Source organism: Desmodus rotundus, chromosome 9, assembly GCF_022682495.2.
Source record: "Desmodus rotundus isolate HL8 chromosome 9, HLdesRot8A.1, whole genome shotgun sequence".
Classification (NCBI taxonomy): domain Eukaryota; kingdom Metazoa; phylum Chordata; class Mammalia; order Chiroptera; family Phyllostomidae; genus Desmodus; species Desmodus rotundus.
The window spans coordinates 58,007,678-58,032,907 of record NC_071395.1 but is presented as its reverse complement, the minus strand read 5'-3'; the positions used below and the strand labels follow the sequence as shown (position 1 = coordinate 58,032,907).

The following is a 25,230-nucleotide window of genomic DNA, read 5'->3' as shown; positions in this document are numbered from 1 at the left end:
TCACTCCGCCCTCCATGTCCCACCCAGCCAGCCTTGACCTGGGGTGTGACCCTGTCCTATGGCCCGCCCACCAGGCTCCTGCCCTCCCCACATAAGCCCCTTACACACACATGCAGGGGACACAGGGCTGCCAGGGTGGGGTCAAGTGGTGGCCTGGACTGGACTGGCCTGGCCTACTTGTGCTGCCCTTGGGTTCCTCCAGGGAAATGGCTGAAGGTGCTAGGTGTGAGCCCTGGCCTGCCATCTACAGTGGGGAAGAAGTTCTCACAACATCCTCTCCTGAGGCCCGAGACTCAGAAGAGCGTCAAGATGAACGTCAAGATGAGCGTCAAGAGCGTCTCAGAACGTGAAGATGAATCAACTGCATGTGTCTCACTCTGGAGCATCTGCAGTCCGGTGAGCTGGGCAGGGGCTGCTCTAGAACGTGGCCGCCTGGTCCCCAGGGTTCCCAATGCTGTTGGGTTCGGTCGTCAAGACGTGGGGTCACTGCCTGGGTCCCCTACCTGGGCTTCCTCCGCAGACCTGAGCTCCCACCTCTCTGGGCAGGTGACCGCTCACACTCCACCTGGCGCCGAGCCCATGCACAGCAACACCAACGCAGCTGCCCCACAGTCTGAGGGAGGCCTGCCAGCAGGCAGGGCTCCAGCGCTGAGGCCCCAGAGCTGGGTTCTGAACTGGCTCTTCCTTCTCCCCAGTAAAGTGACCCTGGACGAGCCTATCCTCTCAGGGACTCTCCTGTCTCCCCATCTGACATGGGGGTCGTTCTAGCCTCCTATAGTGTCACAAGTGGCTAACCCTACAAACACCTGTAGTGCCTGCAGCCCCTGGTCTGGGATCACGTGGCAATGGGAGGACTGAGCAGGTGCTGGGTGGAGTCCAGACCACACCCTGAGAGTCTAGGTCTGCTCTGGCATCTCCAGGATCTCACCCCACCCTCAGTCTGTGTCCCAGGCCCCAGGGAGGGTTGAAATGAACTGAAATCCTGACATGGTCCCCTCTGGCATAGAACCTTCCAGGAGCCCCCATTATGTTTAGAGTCAGGGCCAAGTGCCTCATCCTGGCCTGTGTGGTGGGCAGCCCCAGGATGGCTGCCAGCGTTCCTGCCCCAACATCACACATCCCTGTGTGAGCCCCTCTCCTCGAGACTGCACGGACTTGGTGGCTGGTTTCTAAAGCAGAGAGCAGGGCCAAATGATGGGGTGTCATTTCCAAGGTGGAGCTATAAAAAGCCTGTGACTTGTGCCTGCATCCCTCCTGTGTCCTCCTCTGTCTCCATCTCTGATCCCATTGGCTGGGAGGCAAGGTCTGATGTTGTAAGAAGCTCTATGAGGCACCAGCACAAAGAACTGACAGATCACCAGGCCCACTGACAGAAAAGACCTGAGATCCCCTGTCCAAACTGGATCCTTTCAGTAATCGGTGAGTGACCTTGGAGACAGACCCTGTCTGGTGGAGCCTCAGCTGAGACCACAGTCCCAGCCTCCTGGGAGAGGCAGAGGCTCCTGGGCAGGCACAGGGACTGTGAGGTGGTCAACGTCCGTTCCTGTGAGCTCTGAGGGAGGGGACCCTGAGCCCCCTCAGCAGACACAACTGGCATATCCTTGCTGGAACAGACAGAGAGCCCCTGTGTACTCGTTACCCAGATCCACCAACTGTTAACATTTTGCCACATTTGCTTATCATTTTCTCTCTCAACACACACACACAAACACACAATTACTTTTTGAGCCACTTGAGAACAAGCTGCAAACATAATGCTGCTCTACACCTAAATATTCTAGTGTCTATTTTCTAATATTTTTATTTTACATAATCACAGCAAAGTGATTCAAACAAAAAGTTTAACACTGGTAAAGTATCATCCTTTCACCACAGTATCAGGTGCAAAGGGTTATTCAAATTTTACCAATCATCCCAATAATGTCCTTTCTAGTGGTTTATAACTCTTTCTCCCACATCCCAGGATTATGCATAATATTGAGTTGTTATATCTTTTCAGTCTCCTTAATCTGCAACAATTCCTCATATTTTTTACCTTCATGACATTTATACTTTTAAAGAGAAATAAATAGCAATATATTATGGATTGTGTACAACATAATGTAGATTATGTATATGATAGATGATGCAAAAATTCATCAGTCCAGATTGATAAATAAACATAAATAAATAACAGGATAGGAAAAACCCTTATTTCAGTAAAATAATATGTAATAAAATGTAGAAAATGACAGAATTAGAGAATTACCATTTTGCAACCATTATAGTAATAATTGATTCAGGCAAGAATTATTAATGGACAGTAAAACTAGCAAACAAAAGTTTAAAGAGAAAAAAGACACTTATGTAGCTTCACAATATAACCCCACTAATCAGTTATTAATTAGAAAAGAAAGAACAATAACTTATAGTGGCTTAGCCTGGTACCATGGTAACCAAGCAGTCAAATCTCACATGCCAATGATGGGACAAACCACATGATGCATGGAGGAAGGTAACGTCTTCACTTAGGTGGTGCTCATGTGGATAAATAAGCCTATTCACGAGGAAACAGACAACCCAAAATGAGGGATACTCTACAAAAGAATGTTTGCTTTTTAAAAAAAAGATTTTATTTATTTATTTTAGAGAGAGGGGAAGGTAGGGAGAGAGGGAAACATCGATCAGTTGCCTCCCACACGTGCCCCCACCACCAGGGACCAAGGCCACATCCCAGGTATGTGCCCTGAATCGATCCGGCAGACTTTGGCTTTGCGGACAACTGAGCCTGTCTGGCCAGGGACCAGGGCAATGATGTTTGCTTTTTAATGACAAACTCGTTCAAATCAAGGGTTGCATCAAAAGTTGCATTATCAAATGACAACACTAGATGCCACTGTGGTCTCACCAACTGCACAAGTTTTACCTGTTTCAGTGAACACTATCAATTCCTTTGTTGCTTGCTTCTTTCTCCTTTGACACTTTTGCAGACATGACACATTTAGCCAAGTCCAACACAGACAACATTTAAGAAGCCTACACATTAAATAATGGTAGAAGCAATGCGGGAAGAAGCAGCCAGCTTAGATTAATGCCTGCTTCTGGATTCACAAATTTGGAATGTTCATTCCCGGTCATTTCTGCCCTGTTGCTGGGCCTTAGTCTCCTCATGGGTAAAGTGAGCAGATTTGAGTAGCCTGCTCCTAGTCTCCTTTAGCTCTGACAGTCTATAATTTTAAGGTGACATTTTCTTAGCTAAAATCATTTCATTGTCCTTTGTAAGATTTTTGCTCAACCACATTGGACCCGCTATTAGTTTTCTCTGTATTTTCACTCAGTGCTCTATCTAATGTTTAAGTTGACTCAGTTTTTTAAAACATAAATCTAAAAAAACATTGTAGGCCAGTCACAAATGAAACCAGCTCATTTGCCATAAAGAGAAGGTAACCACAAAAATATATCTAATGATACTGTGACTGGTGTGGGTTGGATGTTGTCCCTCGAAGCAAAAGGTCTCCAGTTCAATTCCTGGCAAGGGTACTCGCCTGGGTTTCTGGTTCAGTCCCTGGTTGGGGTGCATACAAGAGGTAACCGCATCAATGTTTCTCTCCCTCTCTTTCTCCCTACCATCCCCTTTCTCAAAAATATGTATAATGTATTACACATAATATATATACATCATAACAACAACATCATATAATTAAATTGGAGCTAGATGCTATTGTCTCCCAAAGGCTCAGAGCCCATGGTCTGCTTTTTTTCTTCTTCTTCTTTTTAAAGGGAGGTGTTAAAGAGGAGTTGAAGACAGACTAGCCCTAACACTTCCTTCTTGGTGCAAGCAAAAGAGCTGAGACTGAGAGCAGGAGGCCTTTCTGTCTGTTTGGTTCAGTATTATTTAATTCTTTATCTACAAAACCAACTATAATATTTCATATACCATCTAAAACCAGCCTCATGCTTTCATAAACTGTTTAGTTTTATTATTTCCTCCCTCCCCCTTTTTATTTTTTTAATATTGATTTTAGAGAGAGACAGAAAGGCGGAGGGGCAGGGTAAGAAACACTGATTTGTTGCTCCACCCATTCATGCACTTGTTGATTGCTTCTTTTTTTTATTTTTTTTAATATTTATTGATTATGCTATTACAGTTGTCCCATTTCCGCCCCTTCACTCCACTCCATCCTGCCCACCCCCTCCCTCCCACATTCCCCCCCTATAGTTCATGTCCATGGGTCATACTTATAAGTTCTTTGGCTTCTACATTTCCTACACTATTCTTACCCTCCCCCTGTCTATTTTCCACCTATCATTTATGCTATTTATTCTCTGTACCTTTCCCCCCTCTCTCCCCCTCCCAATCCCCTATTGATAACCCTCCATGTGATCTCCATTTCTGTGGTTCTGTTTCTGTTCTAGTTGTTTGCTTAGTTTGCTTTTGTTTTGGTTTTAGGTGTGGTTGTTAATAACTGTGAGTTTGCTGTCATTCTTACTGTTCATATTTTTTATCTTCTTTTTCTTAGATAAATCCCTTTAGCATTTCACATAATAAGGGCTCGATGATGATGAACTCCTTGAACTTGACCTTATCTGGGAAGCACTTTATCTGCCCTTCCATTCTAAATGATAGCTTTGCTGGATACAGTAATCTTGGATGTAGGCCCTTGCCTTTCATGACTTGGAATGCTTCTTTCCAGCCCCTTCTTGCCTGTAAGGTCTCTTTGGAGAAATCAGCTGACAGTCTTATGGGAACTCCTTTGTAGGTAACTGTGTTCTTTTCTCTTGCTGCTTCTAAGATTCTCTCCGTCTGTTTCATCTTGGCTAATGTAATTATGATGTGCCTTGGTGTGTTCCTCCTTGGGTCCAGCTTCTTTGGGACTCTCTGAGTTTCCTGGACTTCCTGGAAGTCTATTTCCTTTGCCAGATGAGGGAAGTTCTCCTTCATTATTTGTTCAAATAAGTTTTCAATTTTTTGTTCTTCCTCTTCTCCTTCTGGCACCCCTATAATTTGGATGTTGGAACATTTCAAGATGTCCTGGAGGTTCCTAAGCCTCTCCTCATTTTTCCAAATTCCTGTTTCTTCATTCTTTTCTGGGTGGATGTTTCTTTCTTCCTTCTGGTCCACACCGTTGTTGATTTGAGTCCCAGTTTCCTTCGCATCACTATTGGTTCCCTGTACATTTTCCTTTGTTTTTTTTTAGCAGAGGCTTCATTTTTTCATCTAGTTTTCGATCAAATTCAACCAATTTTGTGAGCTTCTTCATTACCAGTGTTTTGAACTGTGCATCTGATAGGTTGGCTATCTGTTCGCTGCTTAGTTGAACTATTTCTGGAGCTTTGAAGTGTTCTGTCATTTGGGCCAATTTTTTTTTTGTCTTGGTGCGTCTGTTACGTAAAGGGGCAGAGCTTTAGGTATTCCCCGGGGCAGGGTAATGCTGGTCGCTGTGCTGTGATGCTGTACGTGGGGGAGGGGCCGAGAGGGAGCAATGGTGCCCGCTCCACTCTCCACCAGACCTCAATCTTTCACTCCACTACCCACACTCAAACTGGGCCCCTCTGGTGCTGGTTCCCGAGTGGGTGGGCTTGTGCACGCCCTAGGCCCCTGTGGGTCTCTCCATTGACCTCTCCTGTGAGGCTGGGAGTCTCTCCTACTGCCACCCCAACCGCCAGGGGCGTTTTCAGTCAGAGGTTTGAGGCTTTATTTTCCCTGCGCCGGAGCCCTGGGTTACGCGGTCTGCTTTGCTCGTTCGTCCTGGTTTATCTTTGTGCAAGTGTGGGGCCGCTGGGTACTACCCGCCGCTCTGCCTGCCCCACACTCCGCTACTCTGAGTCGGGCCCTCTGGGTTTATCTGTGCAGGAATGTGGGGCTGCAGGGTCTGCTAATGGTCAGACTGCCTGCCCCGTTTGTCCCACACTCTGCCAGTCTCGGTCCCTCCACAGCAACACAAGTCCTCTCCGCCCTGGCTGCCTATCTCCGCCCCTCTTACCGGTCTGGATGAATGTTTGTTTTTTATTTCCTTGGTGTCGGACTTCCTTGCCATTCGATTTTCTGTCAGTTCTGGTTGTGCAAGGAGGAGCAGTGTGTCTACCTACACTGCCATCTTGGTTCTCTGTTGATTACTTCTTATACTCCTGTGTGCCCTGACCTGGAATTGAACCCACAACCTTGAGTATGGGGACAACACTCTGACCAACTGTTCAGGAACTACCCAGCCAAGGCCAGTTTTTTTCTTTCTTTTAACTCTTGATTCTTCAATATTTCTAAAAGACTAGAAAGAGTGTGATTAGAAATACATTATTAACCTCTTTCTTCAAACTATATATTTAAGGTTTTGTTTTATGTTGATATTCTTTTCAGTTTGGTATGGATTTAACTCCCTTTAGTGTTTATTTAAATTTGTTTTTATATTGTCTTCTTCCATTTAAACTGCTCACTCCCTTTTAAACAGAGGAGATGATATATATCCCTGCGCCATCAACATCAAAGCAATCACATGCTGCCAAATGGCTTGTGATTTGGCATCTTCTCATAATAAAGGCTTGTGACAGGTTGGAGGTGGCCAAGGTCAGGGATCCTGCTGAGTGCAGCCTGGGGGGAGGCTTCAAATGGCTTGAGCTTTATCCACATTTCCTAGGACTCAATCAGAAACCTGGTCCCCTTTGATTTTGGTGCAGAGGGTTGTTTCTTCATTCTTCGCAGATTCAGAGCAAAGATGTCAAGGCTGAGCCATCCTATTGCAAGCTTTACTCCCTAACATTAGCGCAGCTTCTTCCTACTCTATATTATCTTTTATAATTACTAATTTGTTGCCCACAATTAGCATAGAGAATTTTAGAGGCACCAATACAATTTCTTAGCTACCACTGTTAGTAAATAATTTTAAAAGGGGAAGGCCAAAAAGTTTCATCAAATATGTTTTGTTTTCTTAATGCCTGTGTTGCTATTTAGGAAAACCATTATAAGGTAGAAAATCAGTAAATACATTCAATACATCAATTATTTTTTTGTACTATAGTTATTTTTCCACAATTTCCTTTTCTTGGAAAGCTGGATTTAATTTGCCATTAGAAGCCCAAAAGCTGAGAGGTCAGTTTCACTGCTCAACAAAACAGAATGCTTTACTGTTCCTAACTGCTGAGGATGAAAAGGGAAGGGGGAGCACACGCTAAACCAGACAAGCTCAGTGGGAGGCCTGCGTGGCAGCCTTACAAACTCAGAGACAGCAAGGGACCACATGGCATGGTATGGAAAGGAAACTCTGAAATCAATTCAGGGTGGGTGGATGTGTCCTAAGCCAGTCTTTTCCCCTAACAACGGTCAGTCTTTACCCTTACTGAGCCTGTCTGTTGTCTTTTTTCATCTACCATAGCATACCTTTGAAATATCAAATCCATTCATTGTTATTCTTATCATGTTGCTAACCATTACTGCCTTATACCCACCCTATGTAAAAGAAGTATCTACTTTTTTACTTAATATCCAATCTCAGAGAGTTCCCCAATTTGCTTTCTCCCACCTCCCTAATCTATCACCAATGGATTTCAGGTAACCCTCTTATGTCTCCCTCTTTGATCCTGATGATCCATTTTATAATAAATGGTAAAACTGCCATGCTCAGGAGCATTTTCTCAATCTGTTGAGATTTTGCTTCTTGGCAATTGTCATCAGTTTGGCCCAAATAAACTCATAAAAATTCTCTACAGGTTTGAACGCTTCTTACATGATACTAAAAGATATCTAGAGAGGATTTTTTGGTTTTCATTTTGATTTTATTTTTTCCCAGAACAAACTTGTTCCAGGATAGAAAGGTATGCCTGGGAAGCTGGGTTGGAAAATGTGGGTAGAGTTTGTTGCAGTAATGTTAACAGAAGAGACCTGGTTCTTCTTGCCAATGCCGTAAAGAATTACAGACCAGAGGAGAACCAAGATGGCGGCGTAGGTGAACACACTGCGCCTCCTCGCACAACCAGAACTGACAGAGAATCGAACAGCAAGGGGGACCAACACCAAGAAAATAGAAAATAACCATTCATCCAGACTGGTAGGAGGGGCGGAGACGGGCACCGGGGTGGAGAGGACTCGCGTGGCTGTGGCGGGACTGAGACTGGCGGAGTGTGGGACAAATGGCGCAGGCAGTCTGAGCAGTAGCAGACCCTGCAGTCCCACATTTGCACAGATAAACCCAGAGGGCCGGACTCAGAGTGGCGGAGAGTGGGGCAGGCAGAGCAGCGGGTAGCACCCCGCGGCACCACATTCGCCCACAGATAAACCGGACAAACGGCAGGGAGCGAAGCAGACTGCTTAACCCAGTGCTCCAGCTCAGGGAAATAAAGCCTCAAACCTCTGATTGAAAACGCCCCTGGGGGTTGGGGCGGCAGCAAGAGAGACCCCCAGCCTCACAGGAGAGGTCGCTGGAGAGACCCACAGGGGCCTAGAGTGTACACAGGCCCACTTACTCGGGAACCAGCACCAGAGTGGCCCAGTTTGATTGCGGGTAGTGGAGTGAAAGGTTGAAGTCCGGAGGAGAGTGAGGCGGGCGCCATTGCTCCCACTCGGCCCCTCCCCCACGTACAGCGTCACAGCGCAGCCACCAGCATTACCCTGCCCTGGTGAACACCTAAGGCTCCACCCCTTAAAGTAACAGATGCGCCAAGACAAATAAACAAAAAAAAAAATGGCCCAAATGACAGAACACTTCAAAGCTCCAGAAAAAATACAACTAAGCGAGGAAGAGATAGCCAACCTATCGGATGCACAGTTCAAAGCACTGGTTATCAATATGCTCACAGACTTGGTTGAATCTATTCGAAAAACAGATGAAAAAATGAAGCCTATGCTAAGAGAAACAAAGGAAAATGTACAGGGAACCAATAGTGATGAGAAGGAAACTGGGACTCAAATCAATGGTATGGACCAGAAGGAAGAAACAAACATCCAACCAGAAAAGAATGAAGAAACAAGAACTTGGAAAAATGAGGAGAGGCTTAGGAACCTCCCGGACACCTTGAAACGTTCCAACATCCAAATTATAGGGGTGCCAGAAGGAGAAGAGGAAGAACAAAAAATTGAAAACTTATTTGAACAAATAATGAAGGAGAACTTCCCTAATCTGGCAAAGGAAATAGACTTCTGGGAAGTCCAGGAAGCTCAGAGAGTCCCAAAGAAGCTGGACCCAAGGAGGAACACGCCAAGGCACATCATAATTACATTACCCAAGATTAAATTCAAGGACCTACATCCAAGATTACTGTATCCAGCAAAGCTATCATTTAGAATGGAAGGGAAGAAAAAGTGCTTCTCAGATAAGGTCAAGTTAAAGAAGCTCATCATCACCAAGCCCTTATTATATGAAATGTTAAAGGGAGTTACCTAAGAAAAAGAAGATCAAAAATTGGAACAGTGAAAATGACAGCAAACTCACAGTTATTAACGGCCACACATAAAACAAAAACGAGAGCAAACTAGGCAAACAACTAGAACATGAGGGTTGTCATTAAGGGAGTGGGAGGGGGAGAGAGGGGTAAAGGTACAGAGAATAAGTAGCATAGATGATAGGTGGAAAATAGACAGGGGAAGGGTAAAAATAGTGTAGGAAATGTAGAAGCCAAAGAACTTATAAGTATGACCTATGGACATGAACTATAGGGGGAGAATGGGGGAGGGAGGGGGGTGGGCAGGATGGAGTGGAGTGGGGGGGGAATAGGACAACTGTAATAGCATAATCAATAAATATATTAAAAAAAAACAAAAAAAAAACAAAACAAAAAAAAAAAAAAAAAAAAAAAAAGAATTACAGACCAGAACATCTATTAGTGTGCAAGCAGGGTTTATTGGTGGGCCTTGCTGAGGTGGGGTGGGGGGTGGGGTTCAGGGCACAGCAGGGTAAGGGCAGCCTAAGGCCTGATGACAAGCACACTGGCTGCTAGAGGCCAGGTGGCCTGAGGCCTGGCGCCAGAGAGCCAAGAGAGAGTGTCCTTTGTTCTGAAAACTTATATAGTTGGCAGGATGGGGGTGAAAAGTTACATATTGATTGACAGTAAAGGTGGGGCCCGTTTTGGGGGTGGGCATGAACACCCAGAGGTGTTAATGGGCTACTTTCTTTGCTTGTTACCTCCTGTATTAAGTTCTTTGTAAAATTACAATGGTGAGGGCCCTGTCTTTATTTCCCTTCTGGCTGCTCATTCTACTATAACAGTAAGAAACATTCAAATCTGTAGAGAATTTTTGTGAGTGTATTTGAGCCAAACTGACAATTGCCAGGAAGCAAAATCTCAATGGACTGAGAAAATGCTCCATGGAATGGCAGTGTTGCACCTTATTTCACACATTACAATAAGAAAAGACATAAGCGGGTTACCTGAAATCCATTGGTGATAGATTGGGAAGGCAGGAGGAACAACATGGGGAAACCTCTGGACTGGATAAAAAGTAAAATGGCAGACACATCTTTCACACAGGTAGGGTGCAGGGTAGCAAACAGTGTACAAGTAACATGATGACAATAACAATGAGGAGGTTTGTGGTCACCCCCGTTCCGTGCAGTGCCTGTATTTATGATAGGGGACTCAAGAGTTGGAAAATTTTAGTTTAAGGTAAAAAGTTATAAGCCTAGCAAGTCATGTATATGTTAAAGCTTTTGTTTCAGAAACTACAGATAAGGCCTATCCTGGCTCCTGGGAAAACAGCAGACCTCCTGGGGCACTGCTGAAGATTACCGCCTGGGGACAACTGGAGGCATCTGGGCCTTTGTGTTCCAGGGAAAGACAGATGACCACCCGCCCCTGGGAACAGCTAACTGCCCAGGACAGGAATGTTGCAGCTTCTTTCACCTAATCCTCCCGGAACTTCAAAACCCCTCACTGCACTGGCCATCTGAATACAGCGCCCATAAAGTCTCAGTCGCTGTCATTGCATATTATGTTTGGTAGTGACAGGCCGCCCGAGTGCCAGTCTTTTCCCGTTTCACTTAGAGGGGTCCGGAAAAAGGAAATCTGACATTCCAAAGGTATGTTACGTTAGATGCTAAAAGACAACAGACCAGCTCAGCTAAGGTAAAGATCCACCTTTGTTAGGGAAAAATACCAGCCTAGGACATAACTACCCTCCACGTACTTTGGAAGTTTTAATTTCAGATTATCCTATTGTTGAGGGAAGCTCCCAGAAACTCGGTTCTTCTCACCATTGCAGTCAGTAAGGGTGGCCAAAGGCTAGGGTGACAAGCCCAGGGGAGGTGACAGCCAGGGAGGTGAGCATGTGCATGGCCAGAGGCAAGGTGGCCTGTGGGTCAAGAGAGCCATGAGCAGCAAACCTGAGTTGGTGAGGTGGGATGAAGAAGTTACATATTGACTGACAGGTAAAGGTGCTGCCAGCTTTGGGGTAGGAGGTGGCCTGAACAACCAAAGGTATTAATGGGCTTCTTCCTTTGGGCACTGTGGGCCCTTTCCCACCTTCTGGCCTTGGGATGAAAGCAGTTTCAAAGGCTCACTCTCCCAGGTAGTGGGGACGATTCATAGAATTTTGTGCCAGCCTGGTGTTTCCTTTAGTGTTGGGACACCTGGCACGGGTACCCCACCAGGCTCAGGACTGCTGAGTCAGTGGGCAGAGAGACATGTCTCCCTCCTCCTCCCTGCCTTGGTTTGCTATCTGTCCTACCTAATACTGTGTGGTTACTTTAGGTCTCTGAGTTTGTAAGGCTGCCACACAGGCCTCCCCTGAGCTTGTCAGGTTAGTATGTGGCCCCCTTTCTCCACAAGCTGTAGGAAGGCTGTTTCAGCCCTGGCTGGTGTGGCTCAGTGGATTGAGCCCTGGCCTGCAAACCAAAGGGTCACCAGATCAATTCCCAGATAGGGCACCTAGCCAGGTCCCCAGTGCGGGGCATGCAAGAGACAACCACACATTGATGTTTCTTTTCCTCTCTTCTCCCACCCTTCCCCTCTCTCTAAAAATAAAGGACCCAGGTCTGGCTGCTGGCTGCAAGGACGGATGGGAGTGGGGGCGGATGGAGGGTAGAGGGACTTCAAGCAGAGAGAGGTGCAAGGAGGGTGCAAGGACAGGGCGAGTCGACCCCTCTCATCCCAGGGCTGACCCGTGGGGCCCCGCACCGGGAGGACTCTCTCTGGCTGGGACTAATGGGACAGCCGCTGCTCTTCCCCAGGTTGTGCGGCTTGAGGGTGCGGGATGCACCAGGGTGGTCAGCGGCAGGGGGCTGCCGCTGCTTGCCAACGGTACGCATTGTGTCTGCTTCGCTGAGCAACGGCTGCCAGAGCCAAAGTGCAGGTCACCGCAAGCTGAGGCGCCCTACATCCCCCTTCCCTGCGCTCGACTTCTCCCTCCCGCCCGCCAATGGCTCTCTCTTTCCCTTTCCCCGCAGCTCCTCGCCTTCTCCTTCCCCGCGCGGCAGCTGCGGGCGGCTCCAGCTGCCCCCACAACACGCGGGGATCTTTCGCTAGTGCGGGGCCCCGGGCTGCGATCCGCTGCCACGGATCCGCTGGCGGGAGCCGATTGTCGCCGCCTGTGCCCCGCCCCGCGCGCCGCCTCCGTCACCACCTCCGTCCCCCTGGAGTTGCAGTCCGGTCTACGCGCCAGCTACCTGCACCAGCGAGGCGGCCAGTCCCGAGCAAAGTTGGCCAGTTTCTTGCCGGGTCGGTTGGGAGGGGACGCATACCGGCGCCTGGTGCCGCGGAGAGCTTCGCAGCCCTCGCGGCTCCCGCGATGCTGAGCGTGGAGGTGGAGGACCGGAAAGCCCGGCGGCGAAGCCAGGTGTGGAGCGTGTCGCCTGGGGCCTTGAGGATTGGTTGGGGCGCCCCAGAGGTGATCTCCGAAGATCCAAGGGACTCGTCTCCATTCCTCCAAGGACTGGGGACCTGCCGCGGTCTAAGCAGGAACTGGACAGGTACGGGGGTGGGGCGGGGAGCCGAGTTCCTGCACCCCAGGAGCCACTTGGAAGGGTGGAGGCGCACTGGTAGGGGGTCAACAGCCATGGCTTCGGAGCGGCCCCACCTCCTGCTAAAGACGGTAGTTTTACCACGTGTGTGCTTGGCCGGGGGCGGGGGGGGGGGGGGTCGCTCTGACGCGGCGTCCCCTGGGGGATAAATGTGAGGAGCCCACCGAGCCCCAACCGAAAATGAGGCAAGGAGCAGAACTCTGGGCTTCCAGGGTCCCAGAGCGCGACCGCCCGGGGCGGCGGGGCTCGGGAGAGGTGGCAGAATGCCGGGGAGGTGCAGGCTAGTTTCAGGGGGTTGCCTGGAGAAATGCCCCTCCTTCGCAGTGGAGGCGGGCTGGGGTTGCGGGGCTCTGCTGATCTGTGCTGCCGTGGGGTGGAGGCGACGTGGGCCAAGTAAAACTGCTCCCGTTACCGTCTGCAGTGCTTTCAGTCTTGGATAGTTTGATCGAAAAATTCGCTGGTACTTCCCACTGGATCCTCACAATGGTGCTCTGGTCCACGGGTGTTATCGAATGAGGTGCATTTCAGGGGTCAAATGGTAGGACACTCTGGCTAATATCACTCAGATTATACAGGTCTTGAAATTAAATTGCATGTAGTAGCTGAGAGATAAATGTGATGGATTATTTGTTACTTTATTATTGTATATACGTGGGTTAATTTTTAGTTGAGAAACATTGTGATTTCGTGAAATATCATGAGTTCAGATTTGAAATTATTTTAAAATACTTATTTACATATTTTTATTTAGGTTTTGTATGTAATAAATTTATTCTTATAATGAGTAACGTTTATACTGATGTATGAGAAGTTAAAATGCATAATTTAATTTATACTTCTACCTATTTCCCATCAAGCCACGGCGATTCATAATTTCAAATTTTTGCAAGGCATTTGTTGTGATGCAAATTTTGGCCAGTTCATAAAGTTGATTTTTCAAACATATCCATGCCTTTGAGCACTGCTCGAACATATTTTACATCCTCTATGAAGTAAATTACTCTTGGAAGAGTGATTCCACATACAAACATATATTCTCTGTGTGTGTATCCATTAAATGATAAATAAAGATTGCCATACTCTCAAAGGGGAAGTGGATTGGAAGGTGGGCAGAAAAGGTGAAAGCAATTGATTGTATGGTGATAGATGGTAACTAATTTTTGTTGAAGACCACTTTGTATTGCATATAGATGTCAAATTATTCTGTACACCTGAAATTTCTATGGTATATGAGGTCTGTCCAGAAAAATCCACCCATTGATAATATAATGAGGACAGTTTGTGACACATGGATGTAACCTGGCAGCCGAGGAGAGTGGACTGGAATGTGCACGTGTGAACAATAATGAGTCAGTGGGGGCAGTGGAGCTACTGAGTGAGCACATATACTGTGTGGCCTTTGCATTCAAATTGACTGAGCGAGTAGAGCAACGAATCTGCATCAGATTTTACATTAAGCTGAAACTGATGATTCAGAAGTCCACAGCTGTGGGCAACTGGTGATTGGCAGGTTCATCATGATGATGCGTTGGCTCATGAGTTTTTTGTCGAAACATCAAATCACCCAGGTGAGTCAGCCTCACTACAGCCCAGATTTGGCACACTGCGCCTTCTGGCTTTTCCCAGAACTAAAATCACCTTTGAAAAGTTAGAAGTTTCAGACCATTGATGAGATTCAGGAAAATATGACAGGGTAGCTGATGGCAATTGGGAGAACTGTGTGAGGTCCCCAGGTGCCTACTTTGAAGGGGACTGAGGCGTCATTGTCCTATGTACAATGTTTCTTGTATCTTTTTTTTTTTAAAGAATAGTCTCTTGATTTAAAGATTTTATTTATTTATTTTTAGACAGAGGGAGAGAAGGAGAAAAACATCAATGTGTGGTTGCCTCTTGTGTGCCCCTCCACTGGAGATCTGGCCTGCAACCCAGGCATGTGCCCTGACGAGGAATCGAACCAGCGATTCTTTGGTTTGCAGGCCAGAGCTCAATCCACTGAGCCACACCGGCCAGGGCCATTTCTTGTATCTTTTATCTTCTTTAATAAATGTCTCTATTTTTCATATTACATGGCTGGATACTTTCTGAAGAGATCTCATATACTAGTTTGATCTCTACAAAAAATACTGTCTTATTCTCAATTTGACTATCTCATGCTACTGAACCACAAGAAAGGTTTAAAATGTGCTAATTGCAATGATTGACTATGATTTTTTAATGAAAATAGAGCTACTGCTATACAAGAAAGTCAGGTGTGTCTCTAACTCAGGAGTATGCTCTTACTATTTTGTATTGTAGGAAAAAATTCACAGAAGATTGTAATTATCCTAGAGAATTATCTTGAGAATTTAACACACTTTCCTTATTTGGTCTTCTCTCTTTCTATTTATACACTTTCTCTAAATAACTAACAGGTGCTGCTTCTAATGGCAAATGTAACAATGGTGGGAACTGTTACAAATACAAATGTGGCCAGATGCAACTGGGGAAGAAAGAATTATAGCAGTTTCTAAAATGTTCTTCCCTGTTCTACTTCACATAAGTTCTTCATGTATTGAATTGCTCCTTTGCCTTTCTTCTATCATTTTCTTAACATCTTTATTGAAGTTTAATTATTGAAATTGATGTTTAAATAGAATTTACTGAATTAAGTGTACCCTGTGATATTCATTAGTAGATTTCTATATTTGTGCAACCATCACCACAATTTAATTTAAAACATTTTCATTAGTACAAAAGAAAATAGACACCTTTTAGTAATTACTGTTACCTTTCCACCTGACCCATCTCCCAACCCTAAGTAACCACTAATCCATTTTCTGTCTCTAAATTTGCCTATTCTAGACATTTCTTTTAAAAAAAGATTTTATTTATCTTTAGGGAGAGGAGAAGGGGAGAAGAAAGAGAGGTAGAGAAACATCAATGTTAGAAACATCAGTTAGTTGCCTCTCATATGCACCCCAACTGGGAACCAAACCCACACCCCTGGCATGTGCCCTGACTGGAAATCTAACCAGCGACCTTTAGTTTTGTAGTATGACACCTGATGAACGGAACCACCCCGGTCAGGGCTCTAGACATTTCTTATATTGATTTTATTCACCATAAAGAATTACATAAATAATTTTCCAGGGTTTATCATGATGTAACATGTATAAGTACTTCATTTCTTTTTTTTTTAAATAAGATTTTATTTATTTACTTCTAGAGAGAGGGGATGGGAGGGAGACAGAGGGAGGGAAATATCAACGTGAGAGAAACATCAACTGGCTGCCTCACGCAGGCCCCAAACCTGCACAGAGCCTACAACTCAAGCATGTGCCCTGACTGGGAAACCAACTGGCGAGATTTCAGTTTGTGGAATGACGCCCAATCCATTGAGCCACACCAGTCAGGGCATATTTCATTTCCTTTTAAGGACAAATAATCTTTAGTATATGAACATACCATATTGTATATATTTCAACAGTCGATGGACATGTATGATGCTAGGATTCTTTATGTAGTTTGGGGGGCTTGTTTGATTTTTGGTATATGTGTCTATTTGTATGTATGTATTTATTTCTTGTGGGCATATGCTTAGAAGTAGAATTGCGGGCAACTCTGTGTTGAATATGCTAAAGAATACTCTTCATGACATACTTTCACATTTTACATGAATTACCTATGAATGTGGATTCCAATTACTCCACAATCTTGATAACACATTACTGTCTGACTTTTTGTTTACAGCTGTCCTAGTGTGTATGAGGTGCTATCTCATTATGGTTGCAATGTGCATACCCTTTTTAAAGTATATTTTATTGATTATGCTATTTTAATTGTCCCATTTTTTTCTTCCCTTTATGCCCCTCCACCCTGCAATCCCCTCCCACCAGCATTCCCCTCCTTAGTTCTTGTACATGGGTCGTACTTACAAGTTCTTTGGCTTCTCCATTTACCATACTATTCTTACCGTCCCCCTGTCTATTTTGTACCTACCATTTATGCTTCTTATTCTGTCCCTTTCCCCCTATTGTCCCCTTCCTCCTCCCTTCTGATAACCCTCCACAGGATCTCCATTTCTGCAATTCTATTCCTATTCTACTTGTTTGCTTAGTTTCTTTTTGGTTTTTTTAGGTTCCGTTGTTGATAGTTGTGAGTTTGTTGTCATTTTAATGTTCATATTTTTGATCGTCCTCTTTTTCTTAGATAAGTCCCTTTAACATTTCATATAATAAGGGCTTGGTGATGATGAACTCCTTTAACTTGACCTTATCTGGGAAGCACTTTATCTGCCCTTCCATTCTAAATGCTAGCTTTGCTGGATAGAGGAGTCTTGGATGTAGGTCCTTGCCTTTCATGACTTCGAATACTTCTTTCTAGCCCCTTCTTGCCTGCAAGGTTTCTTTTGAGAAATCAGCTGATAGTCTTATGGGAACTCCTTTATAGGTAACTCTCTCCTTTCCTCTTGCTGCTTTTAAAATTCTCTCCTTATTTTTAATCTTGGGTATGTAATTATGATGTGCCTTGGTGTGTGCTTCCTTGGGTCCAACTTTTTTGGGACTCTCTGTGCTTCCTGGACTTCCTGGAAGTCTATTTTTCTCTGCCAGATTGGGAAATTCCTCCATTATTTTTTCAAATAAGTTTTCAATTTCTTGCTCTTTCTCTTCTCCTTCTGGCACCCCTATGATTTAGATGTTGGAACATTTGAAGTTGTCCCAGAGTTTCCTAAGTCTCTCCTCATTTTTTTGAATTCTTGTTTCTTTATTATGTTCTGGTTGAATGTTTATTTCTTACTTCTGTTCCAAATATTTGAGTCTCGGTTTACTTCCCTTCACTGTTGGTTCCCTGCATATTTTTCTTTATTTCACTTTGCATAGCCTTCACTTCTTTCTCTATTTTGCATCTATACTTTTGCATCATTTCTGTGAGCATCCTGATTACCAGTGTTTTGAACTCTGCATTTGATAGATTGGCGATTTCTTCATTGCTTAGTTGTTTTTCTGGAGTTTTGATCTGTTGTTTCATTTGGGCCATATTTCTTTATCTGGATGCACCTGTTATGTTGTAAGGGGCAGAGCCTTAGGTATTTGCCAGGGCGGGGCAACCCACATTGCTGCATAGCAGTGCTATCTGTGCAGGAGGGTCAAAGAGAGAACAATGCCTCTTGGTCAGCTTTTTGCTGGCTTTCCGTCACTTCTCCCACTACCCACAAGCAAAATTGGGCCCTTCTTGTGCTGCTTCCCGGGTGGCTGGGTTTGTGTAGGTTCTAGGACCCTGTGGTTCTCTCCAAGGAAGTCTCTTGTGAGGCTGGGAGTTTTTCCCACTGCCTCAACTCCCACAGGGTGTACCACCAAAGGTTTTGAGGCTTTCTTTTCCCGCTCTGGGAGCTGAGTTGCACTGTCCGTCTCACTCTCCAATTGTTCCTCCTGGCTTATCCACTCACAAATGTGGGAACACCCAGTCCTCCAGCTGCCACCTTGCATGCCCAGTCCACCGCCTTGCAGCATGACCTCTCCACCTCAGCTGTCCATCTCCGTCCCTCCTACCGGTCTGGATGAATGTTTCTTCTTTAACTCCTTGGTTGTTGGACTTCCATGCAGTTTAATTTTCTGTCAGTTCTGGTTGTTTTTTGGTTTTAAGTTGGTGTTGTCCTTCTTTTGGTTGTGTGAGGAAGCAAAGCGTATCTACCTACGCCACCATCTTGGCCGGAAGTCCCACAATTTGCATACCCTTAATGACAATGTTAAAAACTTCTTTTACATGCAAATTGTTATTTCTCCTTTGGAGAAATGTCAATCCAAATTATGTGCATGTTTTTATTTGATTTATTTGGCTTTTTATTATTGAGATTTAAGAGCATACATGCTAGATAAAAATCTCTGATATATAATTTGAAATATTTTCTCTGATAAAATGGATTGTATTTTTATTACCTTGAAAATGTTCTTTGAGCACAAAAACTTAAAATTTTGATAAAATCTAATTTGTATTTTTTTTGCAGTGCTTGTACATTGATGTCTTATCTCAGAAAACATTTAATCTGAATTTAGAAAGTTTTACTCTTATGTTTTCTTCAAGTGTAACATAGCTTTAGTCCTTAGTTTTTTTTAAAAAAAGATTTTATTTCTTTACTTTTAGAGAGAGTGAAAGGGAGGGAGAAAGAGAAACATTAGTGTGTGAGAGATACATCAATTGGTTTCCTCGCCCCCAACTGGGGACCTGGCTGGCAACCCAGGCATGTGGACTAACCAGGAACTGAACCAGTGACCTTTCTCTTCATAGGCAAGGGCTCAATTCACTGACCCACACCAGACACCGCAGTCCTTACATTTTGATGTATAATTGGTTCATAGTTAATTTTTGATCATGTCACTTGTGGACCCAACTTCTTTCATTTACTTGCATATAGATATCCAATTCCAGTACTATTTTTAGAAAAAACTATTATTTCTCCCATTAAATTATCTTGATATTCCTGTCAAAAATCATTTGACCATAGATATATCAGTTTCCTTTCTGGACTCTCCCTTATTTTTGATGCTATTATAAATAAAATTATAGTCTCTAATTTTTAATTTTGTATTGCTGGTGTATAGAAATACAACTGATTTTTGTATCCTGAACTTTTGCTCAATTTACTTATTACATTGTATAGGTGGGGTCTTTAGGGTTTTCTATCTACAAATTTGTACTATATGAGAAAGATATTTTTTTCTTTTTTTAACATGGATTTTTTTTTCTTTTAGAGTACTCTGTCTAGAACTACTAGAGTGATGTTGAATAGTAGTGGTAAGAATTAAATCTGTCTTGTTCTTGATCTTAGGGGAAGAGCATCCAGTCTTTCACTATTAAGTATGATATTAGCTGTGTGTTTTTTACAGATGTTGATTTTTAGGTTGGAGAACTTTTCTTCTTTTCCTAGTGTAAGTATTTTTTATCATAAAAGAGTGTTAAAATTTGTCAAAGTTGCTTGCTTAAGTATTGATTGGAATTATATTGACGTTATGCACCATGTTGGGAAGGATTGGTATAATGGCAATATTTTGTCACCTATCAATGAACAAGCAATGTATTTATTTAGATCTTCTTTGACTTTTTTCTTCATAATTGTGCAGTTTTCCTTATATACAAGGGGGTGAAAAACTAGGTTTACAGTTGCTGATATGGAATATAATACAATAATTAATAAATAATAATGCAAGAATAAACTCATATACTCACAAGTGTAAACTTACTTTTGACTCATTCTGTAGATTCTGTACATATTTTTTTACATTTATAACTAAATATTTTTATGTAAATGTATTTTTAATTATAAATTTTAATTATTCACTCTGGTATACAAAAACCAAATGATATTTGTATATTAAGTATGTATCCTGCAAAATTGCAAAATCATTTATTAGTACCAGCAGACTTGTATCAGATGTTCGGGATTTTCTATGAAGACAATCTTGCCATCTGTGAAGAAAGACAGCTTTATTTCCTCCTTCCCAATCTGCATCCCTCTTCTGTATTTTCCTGTCTTATTATGAGATCTAGTGTTTCCAGTATAATGTAGAAGTTGTGGGGGGCATCCTTGCCTTATTTCTGATATTGGGGGAAGGAATCTAGTTTTTCACAAGTAAATATTATGTAAGCTATGGGTTTTTTTTTTTCTAGATTATGTAGTTGAGGAGGATCCCCTTATATTGAGTTTTCTGAGATTTTTTTATCACAAATGGGTTACAGTTTATATTTGTACTTATCAAAATACCTAAAATTTTTACTTTGTTACAGTGAAATATAGAAATATTATTCCTATATAAGTTCTTAGGGTTATTGTTATACAGATTACATTTATAAATATGTATTTTTTAAAAGCTGGAGGAGAAAGAAAAGCAATTATATGCTTATAGAAGTTCTTTTCTTTTTTTAAAGATTTTATTTATTTATTTTCAGAGAAAGGGGAAGGGAAGAAGAAAGAGAGGGAGAGGAACGTGGATGTGCAAGAGAAACAATCTCTCTTGCACGCCCTCTACTGGGGACCTGGCTTGCAACCCAGGCATGCGCCCTTTCTAGGAAATGAGCCAGCTACCTTTCAGTTTGCAGACTGACACTCAATTCACTGAGCCACACCAGCCAGGGCTGTACTTATAGAAGTTATTACATTAACCCTTTTATCATTTTTAGATTTGTGTTATCATTCGGTGCCATTTTTAATAAGATTTTTGTTGAATTTATTGGAGGTAACATTTGTTAATAAAATTATATAGGAGGGTGTCATTTTTTACTATAACACAACTTTATTCTCACTATCTATTTTGTCCTGTTACCAAATGTATTGCATTTTATATATTGTTAGCCCAAGACGACTTCACTTGAAATATTGTAGCTGCAAATTGCACGGAGATAATTTTTCCAAAAACCAATGAAATTTAATAAAGCAAAACCCTTTCATAAGGGTATGTGCATAAGTATAATGCTGTTGATAACAGTTTAAGTTTACCCTATGTTTTTGGAAAGGTATTTGATAGTGTGTACAAAATTTAAAGCTATTTAATCCATTAATGACCCTCAGAATTTATTTTATAAAAATATTTGCACATATCTACAAAAATATAATAATTTACTTATAAAATAAAAAACAGAGTTGTAAATGTTTTGTCATTTATATTCTATAAAATGCATACATGAAAAAGCATGGGTTAAACATTTGTAACAGTACAGTATAGTTTCTGGAAAACATGTGAAATAAAAATGAAGCAGGTAGAACAAACATAGTAAGAGCTCATTTATGTCAATGTGTATGCTTTTTTGCACTTGTATATTGCAAATGCACAAGAAAATGCAAACATGAATGTAAGAAAAAAATTAATAATTTCAGGAATAGAAAATGGGAGTGAAGATAAGAAATTTATGTTTGCTTATTTTTTTGTATCTTGAACATAATGTGGTGGAAAGAATTATGTTCTGCTTGCCCTGGCCAGTGTGGCTCGGTTTGTTGGAGTGTCATCCCATAAACTGAAAGGTCATGGGTTTGATTCCCAGTCAGGGCACATGCCTGGGTTGTGGGTTCTGTCCCAGGCTGGGGTGTGAATGATGCTTCTTGCATTGACTTTATCGAGGTTTCTCTCCCTCCCCATTCTCTCTGTCTGTCTCTCTCCTGTCCCCGCTTCCCCTCTTTAAAATCAATGAACATATCTTTTGGTGATGATTTAAAAAAGAATTATATTCTGCTTAACACAGATATTAAAAAACATCAAAATAAGTAGCAAAGTAAAATAGCACAGCCCATTACTTTTGTTCAGATATGAGTTCATGAATTGAAATCATTCCATTACTTGACAATGCAAAGCTTCTAATAGCCTGTTAACAGTGTTCTTGTTATTAATTAGATAGGTATTATGGCCGGTAACCCTACTGTGTAGAAAAATGTCAACTTAATTCTTTGTGCTTTCAGTCCTCATGGTCCGGGATGACAGCATGAGGCAGCATCATGGCCAAAACAGTTAATTAGCTCTTACTTAATTAGTCAGTTGTGATCACCCACAGAAACTCTCTGTGAGTCTCCTTTGAACTGTGTCTACCAGTGAGGGGCTTTGAACTTTGTCTACCAGTGAGGGGAAGACCCAGGAAATGCACCAGCAACCAGGGCAATAGCAGCACTATTAACAGGAAAGTGTGTTCCTTGGATCGGCAGACACAGCTCATCTAGGTTTCCTTCCTACATGAGCAGTGTTCTTTGTCAGCTTCACCCTCAGCTTCCAGTTCCACAGAACTTTAAAGAACTGGCCCCTGACATTAGGGAAACTGGGTTTCTGTGGGGTAAGTGGGTTTCCCTCAAGCCTGCATGTATCTCTTATAAGCTGATCAGTGCCATGCTAGCTCTCGTGATATGTCAAAGTAGGTCAATTTTGTTTACCTGCTTGTATTGCAGTTTCAGAAAAAATAATACAGCACTGCTTTTTAATTTTATTAGATGCATAGCAGCTCTGTGTCCTCATTGAGGGAAAGTAGAGTCAAGTCAATTTCCTTCTAAACAATTGATATAAAGTAAGTCGAATGTATGGGTACTTACAGAATTCTGATGACTTTTCAAATACAGCTAATATATTATCTGCTGTGCTTAAACCTCTGTACATCCCTGGCTGGTGTGGCTCAGTGGATTGAGTGCCAGGCTGAGAACCAAAGGGTCGATGGTTCTATTCCCAGTCAAGGGCACATGCCTAGGTTGCAGGCCAGGCCCCCAGTAAGGGGTGTGCAGGAGGCAACCACACATTGATGTATCTCCCTCTCTTTCTCCCTCCCTTCCCCTCTCTCTAAAAATAAATAAATAAGTCTTAACAAACAAACAAACCTCTGTATGAATGTTAGTGATTTTAATATGATCTTAACTGACTGTTGTTATAGTATGCATCACGTCACTAAAAAATGCAAAGAGAATTTGTAGCTCTACCCATCTCTTCTTTCCTCTACTTACCTGTGCTCTAATAGGGTAGAGAAGAGTAGACAAAGATGTGATCCCTCAGTCATTCATACTGAATCTTCAAATATACCAACAAAATAATTTGTAGTAAACTAAAGCAAATTTCCAAGTATGGATAAAAACAATTACTCTATTTTACTCAAAATTCACTGCTACTTTTAACTTATTCCACTGAAGTCAGAAAAATCCCCCATTTATGGATATGGGAGGGAATATTTATGTATTTTATGCATAAATTCCAGGCTATCATGAAAAACTATTCTAACCTTGTTTTAATGGCTATCTTAATATGATTTACTTGAGGTGCATTGAAGAAATTATAGTTTGCAACATAGAATTTATTCTTCAAATAACCCCATGATTTATGAATAAAAAAACCAGCAAAAAGAGAAGAATTCTGAGGACACAAGTAAATTATTATGTTTCCACAGAGAAGCATCATCATGCCTGAGAAATGAACCAGTGTGTCCCCAATACCAGCGTTCTTGCTCGTATGATCCGCTGATGAGCAGGTGCTACAGGGACCACACAACACTCTTTTCCCTGACTTGCCTGTCATTGCTGACGGGGGCCTTGTCATCATTGTCACTGCCTTTGACCCGCATCTCCATCCCCAGGTATTTATTCCTGAAGAATCTGTCTTTGATTCATATCTGTTCCATCTCCGTCACGGTCTCCAAATCTGTCATGAACTCTGATGAACAGCTGTTTCATCTCCTTTGTGGGATGTGCCTCATGGGTTTTCCTGATTTTTTTTTGCTAGCACGGAGTCTGCCCTCCTGCTAATGATGTCTCATGACTGACTCTGCTGCCATCACCACTCCCTGCACCGTGAGGCCTTTGTGAACAGAGACACCTTGTGCAAATGGTCACTGCTCCACAGCTCAGTGGATGTGTCTGTGGACCCCTTCATGTTGTGGGTACATAAAATATAGTTAAAGATCCTACTTTAAGCTGACTTTTACCCTCTCATGTTTTAGATTATCATGATATTATAATTTATGTCTTATACTATTTATTCAATAACATTGTTATAGTTACAGTATTTTAATATGTTTTTTAACTTTAAATTAGAGTTGTAAATGTTTTATGCACCACCATTACAATACTAGCAAATCTGGTTTTGGCTATATATTTACCTTTATCTGTTTTACATAGTGGTATGTTTTTATAATGTTAATTAACAAGGTTTTTATTTCAGCTTGAAGAATACCCTATAGCATTTTTTGTAAGGTAGATCTAGTGGTGATAAACTTTCTCAGTTTTTCTTTTTTTGCAAAAGTCTTAATCTTGCCTTTACTTCTCTAAGACAGCCTTGCCAGGATAGTCTTCTTTGTCCACATCACCCAAATGAATATACAGATTTAATGCAATCCCCATAAAAATCCCAATGACATTTTTTAAAGAAATAGAAAAAAATCATCGTATTCATATGGGACCACAAAAGACCCCAAATAGCCAAATACAAGAAAAAAAAGAACAAAGCTGGAGTTATCACACTACCTGACTTCGAGTTATACTACAGAGCTATGATAATCAAAACAGCATGGTATTGGCAGAAAAAGACACACAGACCAATGAAACACAATTTGAGAGCCCAGAAATAAAACCACAAGTATATGGGCAAATGATGTTTGACAAAGGAGCCAAAAACACACAATGGAGAAAAGAAAGCCTTTTCACTAAATGGTGCTGCGAAAACTGGAAAGCCACTTGCAAAACAATGAAAGTAGGTTACATGAAAGTTTGTTTCATGTAACACTTTGTTCCCATGTACAAAAATTAATTCAAAATGGATCAAAGACCTACCTATAAGATCGCAGACAATAAATTACATAGAAGAAAACATAGGCACTAAAC

At 42.6% G+C, this 25,230-nt stretch overlaps 1 protein-coding gene across 1 annotated transcript; it reads left to right on the top strand.

Moving 5' to 3' along the window:
• Nucleotides 1-309: 309 nt before the first annotated feature.
• Nucleotides 310-24,290, top strand: LOC128779234 (uncharacterized). The gene is made up of 4 exons (XM_053911247.1): nucleotides 310-396; nucleotides 12,427-12,869; nucleotides 23,802-23,987; nucleotides 24,134-24,290. Exons 1-4 carry the CDS (start codon nucleotides 310-312, stop codon nucleotides 24,171-24,173), a joined length of 756 nt encoding a protein of 251 aa, XP_053767222.1. The 3' UTR covers nucleotides 24,174-24,290.
• The last annotated feature ends 940 nt before the right edge of the window (nucleotides 24,291-25,230 follow it).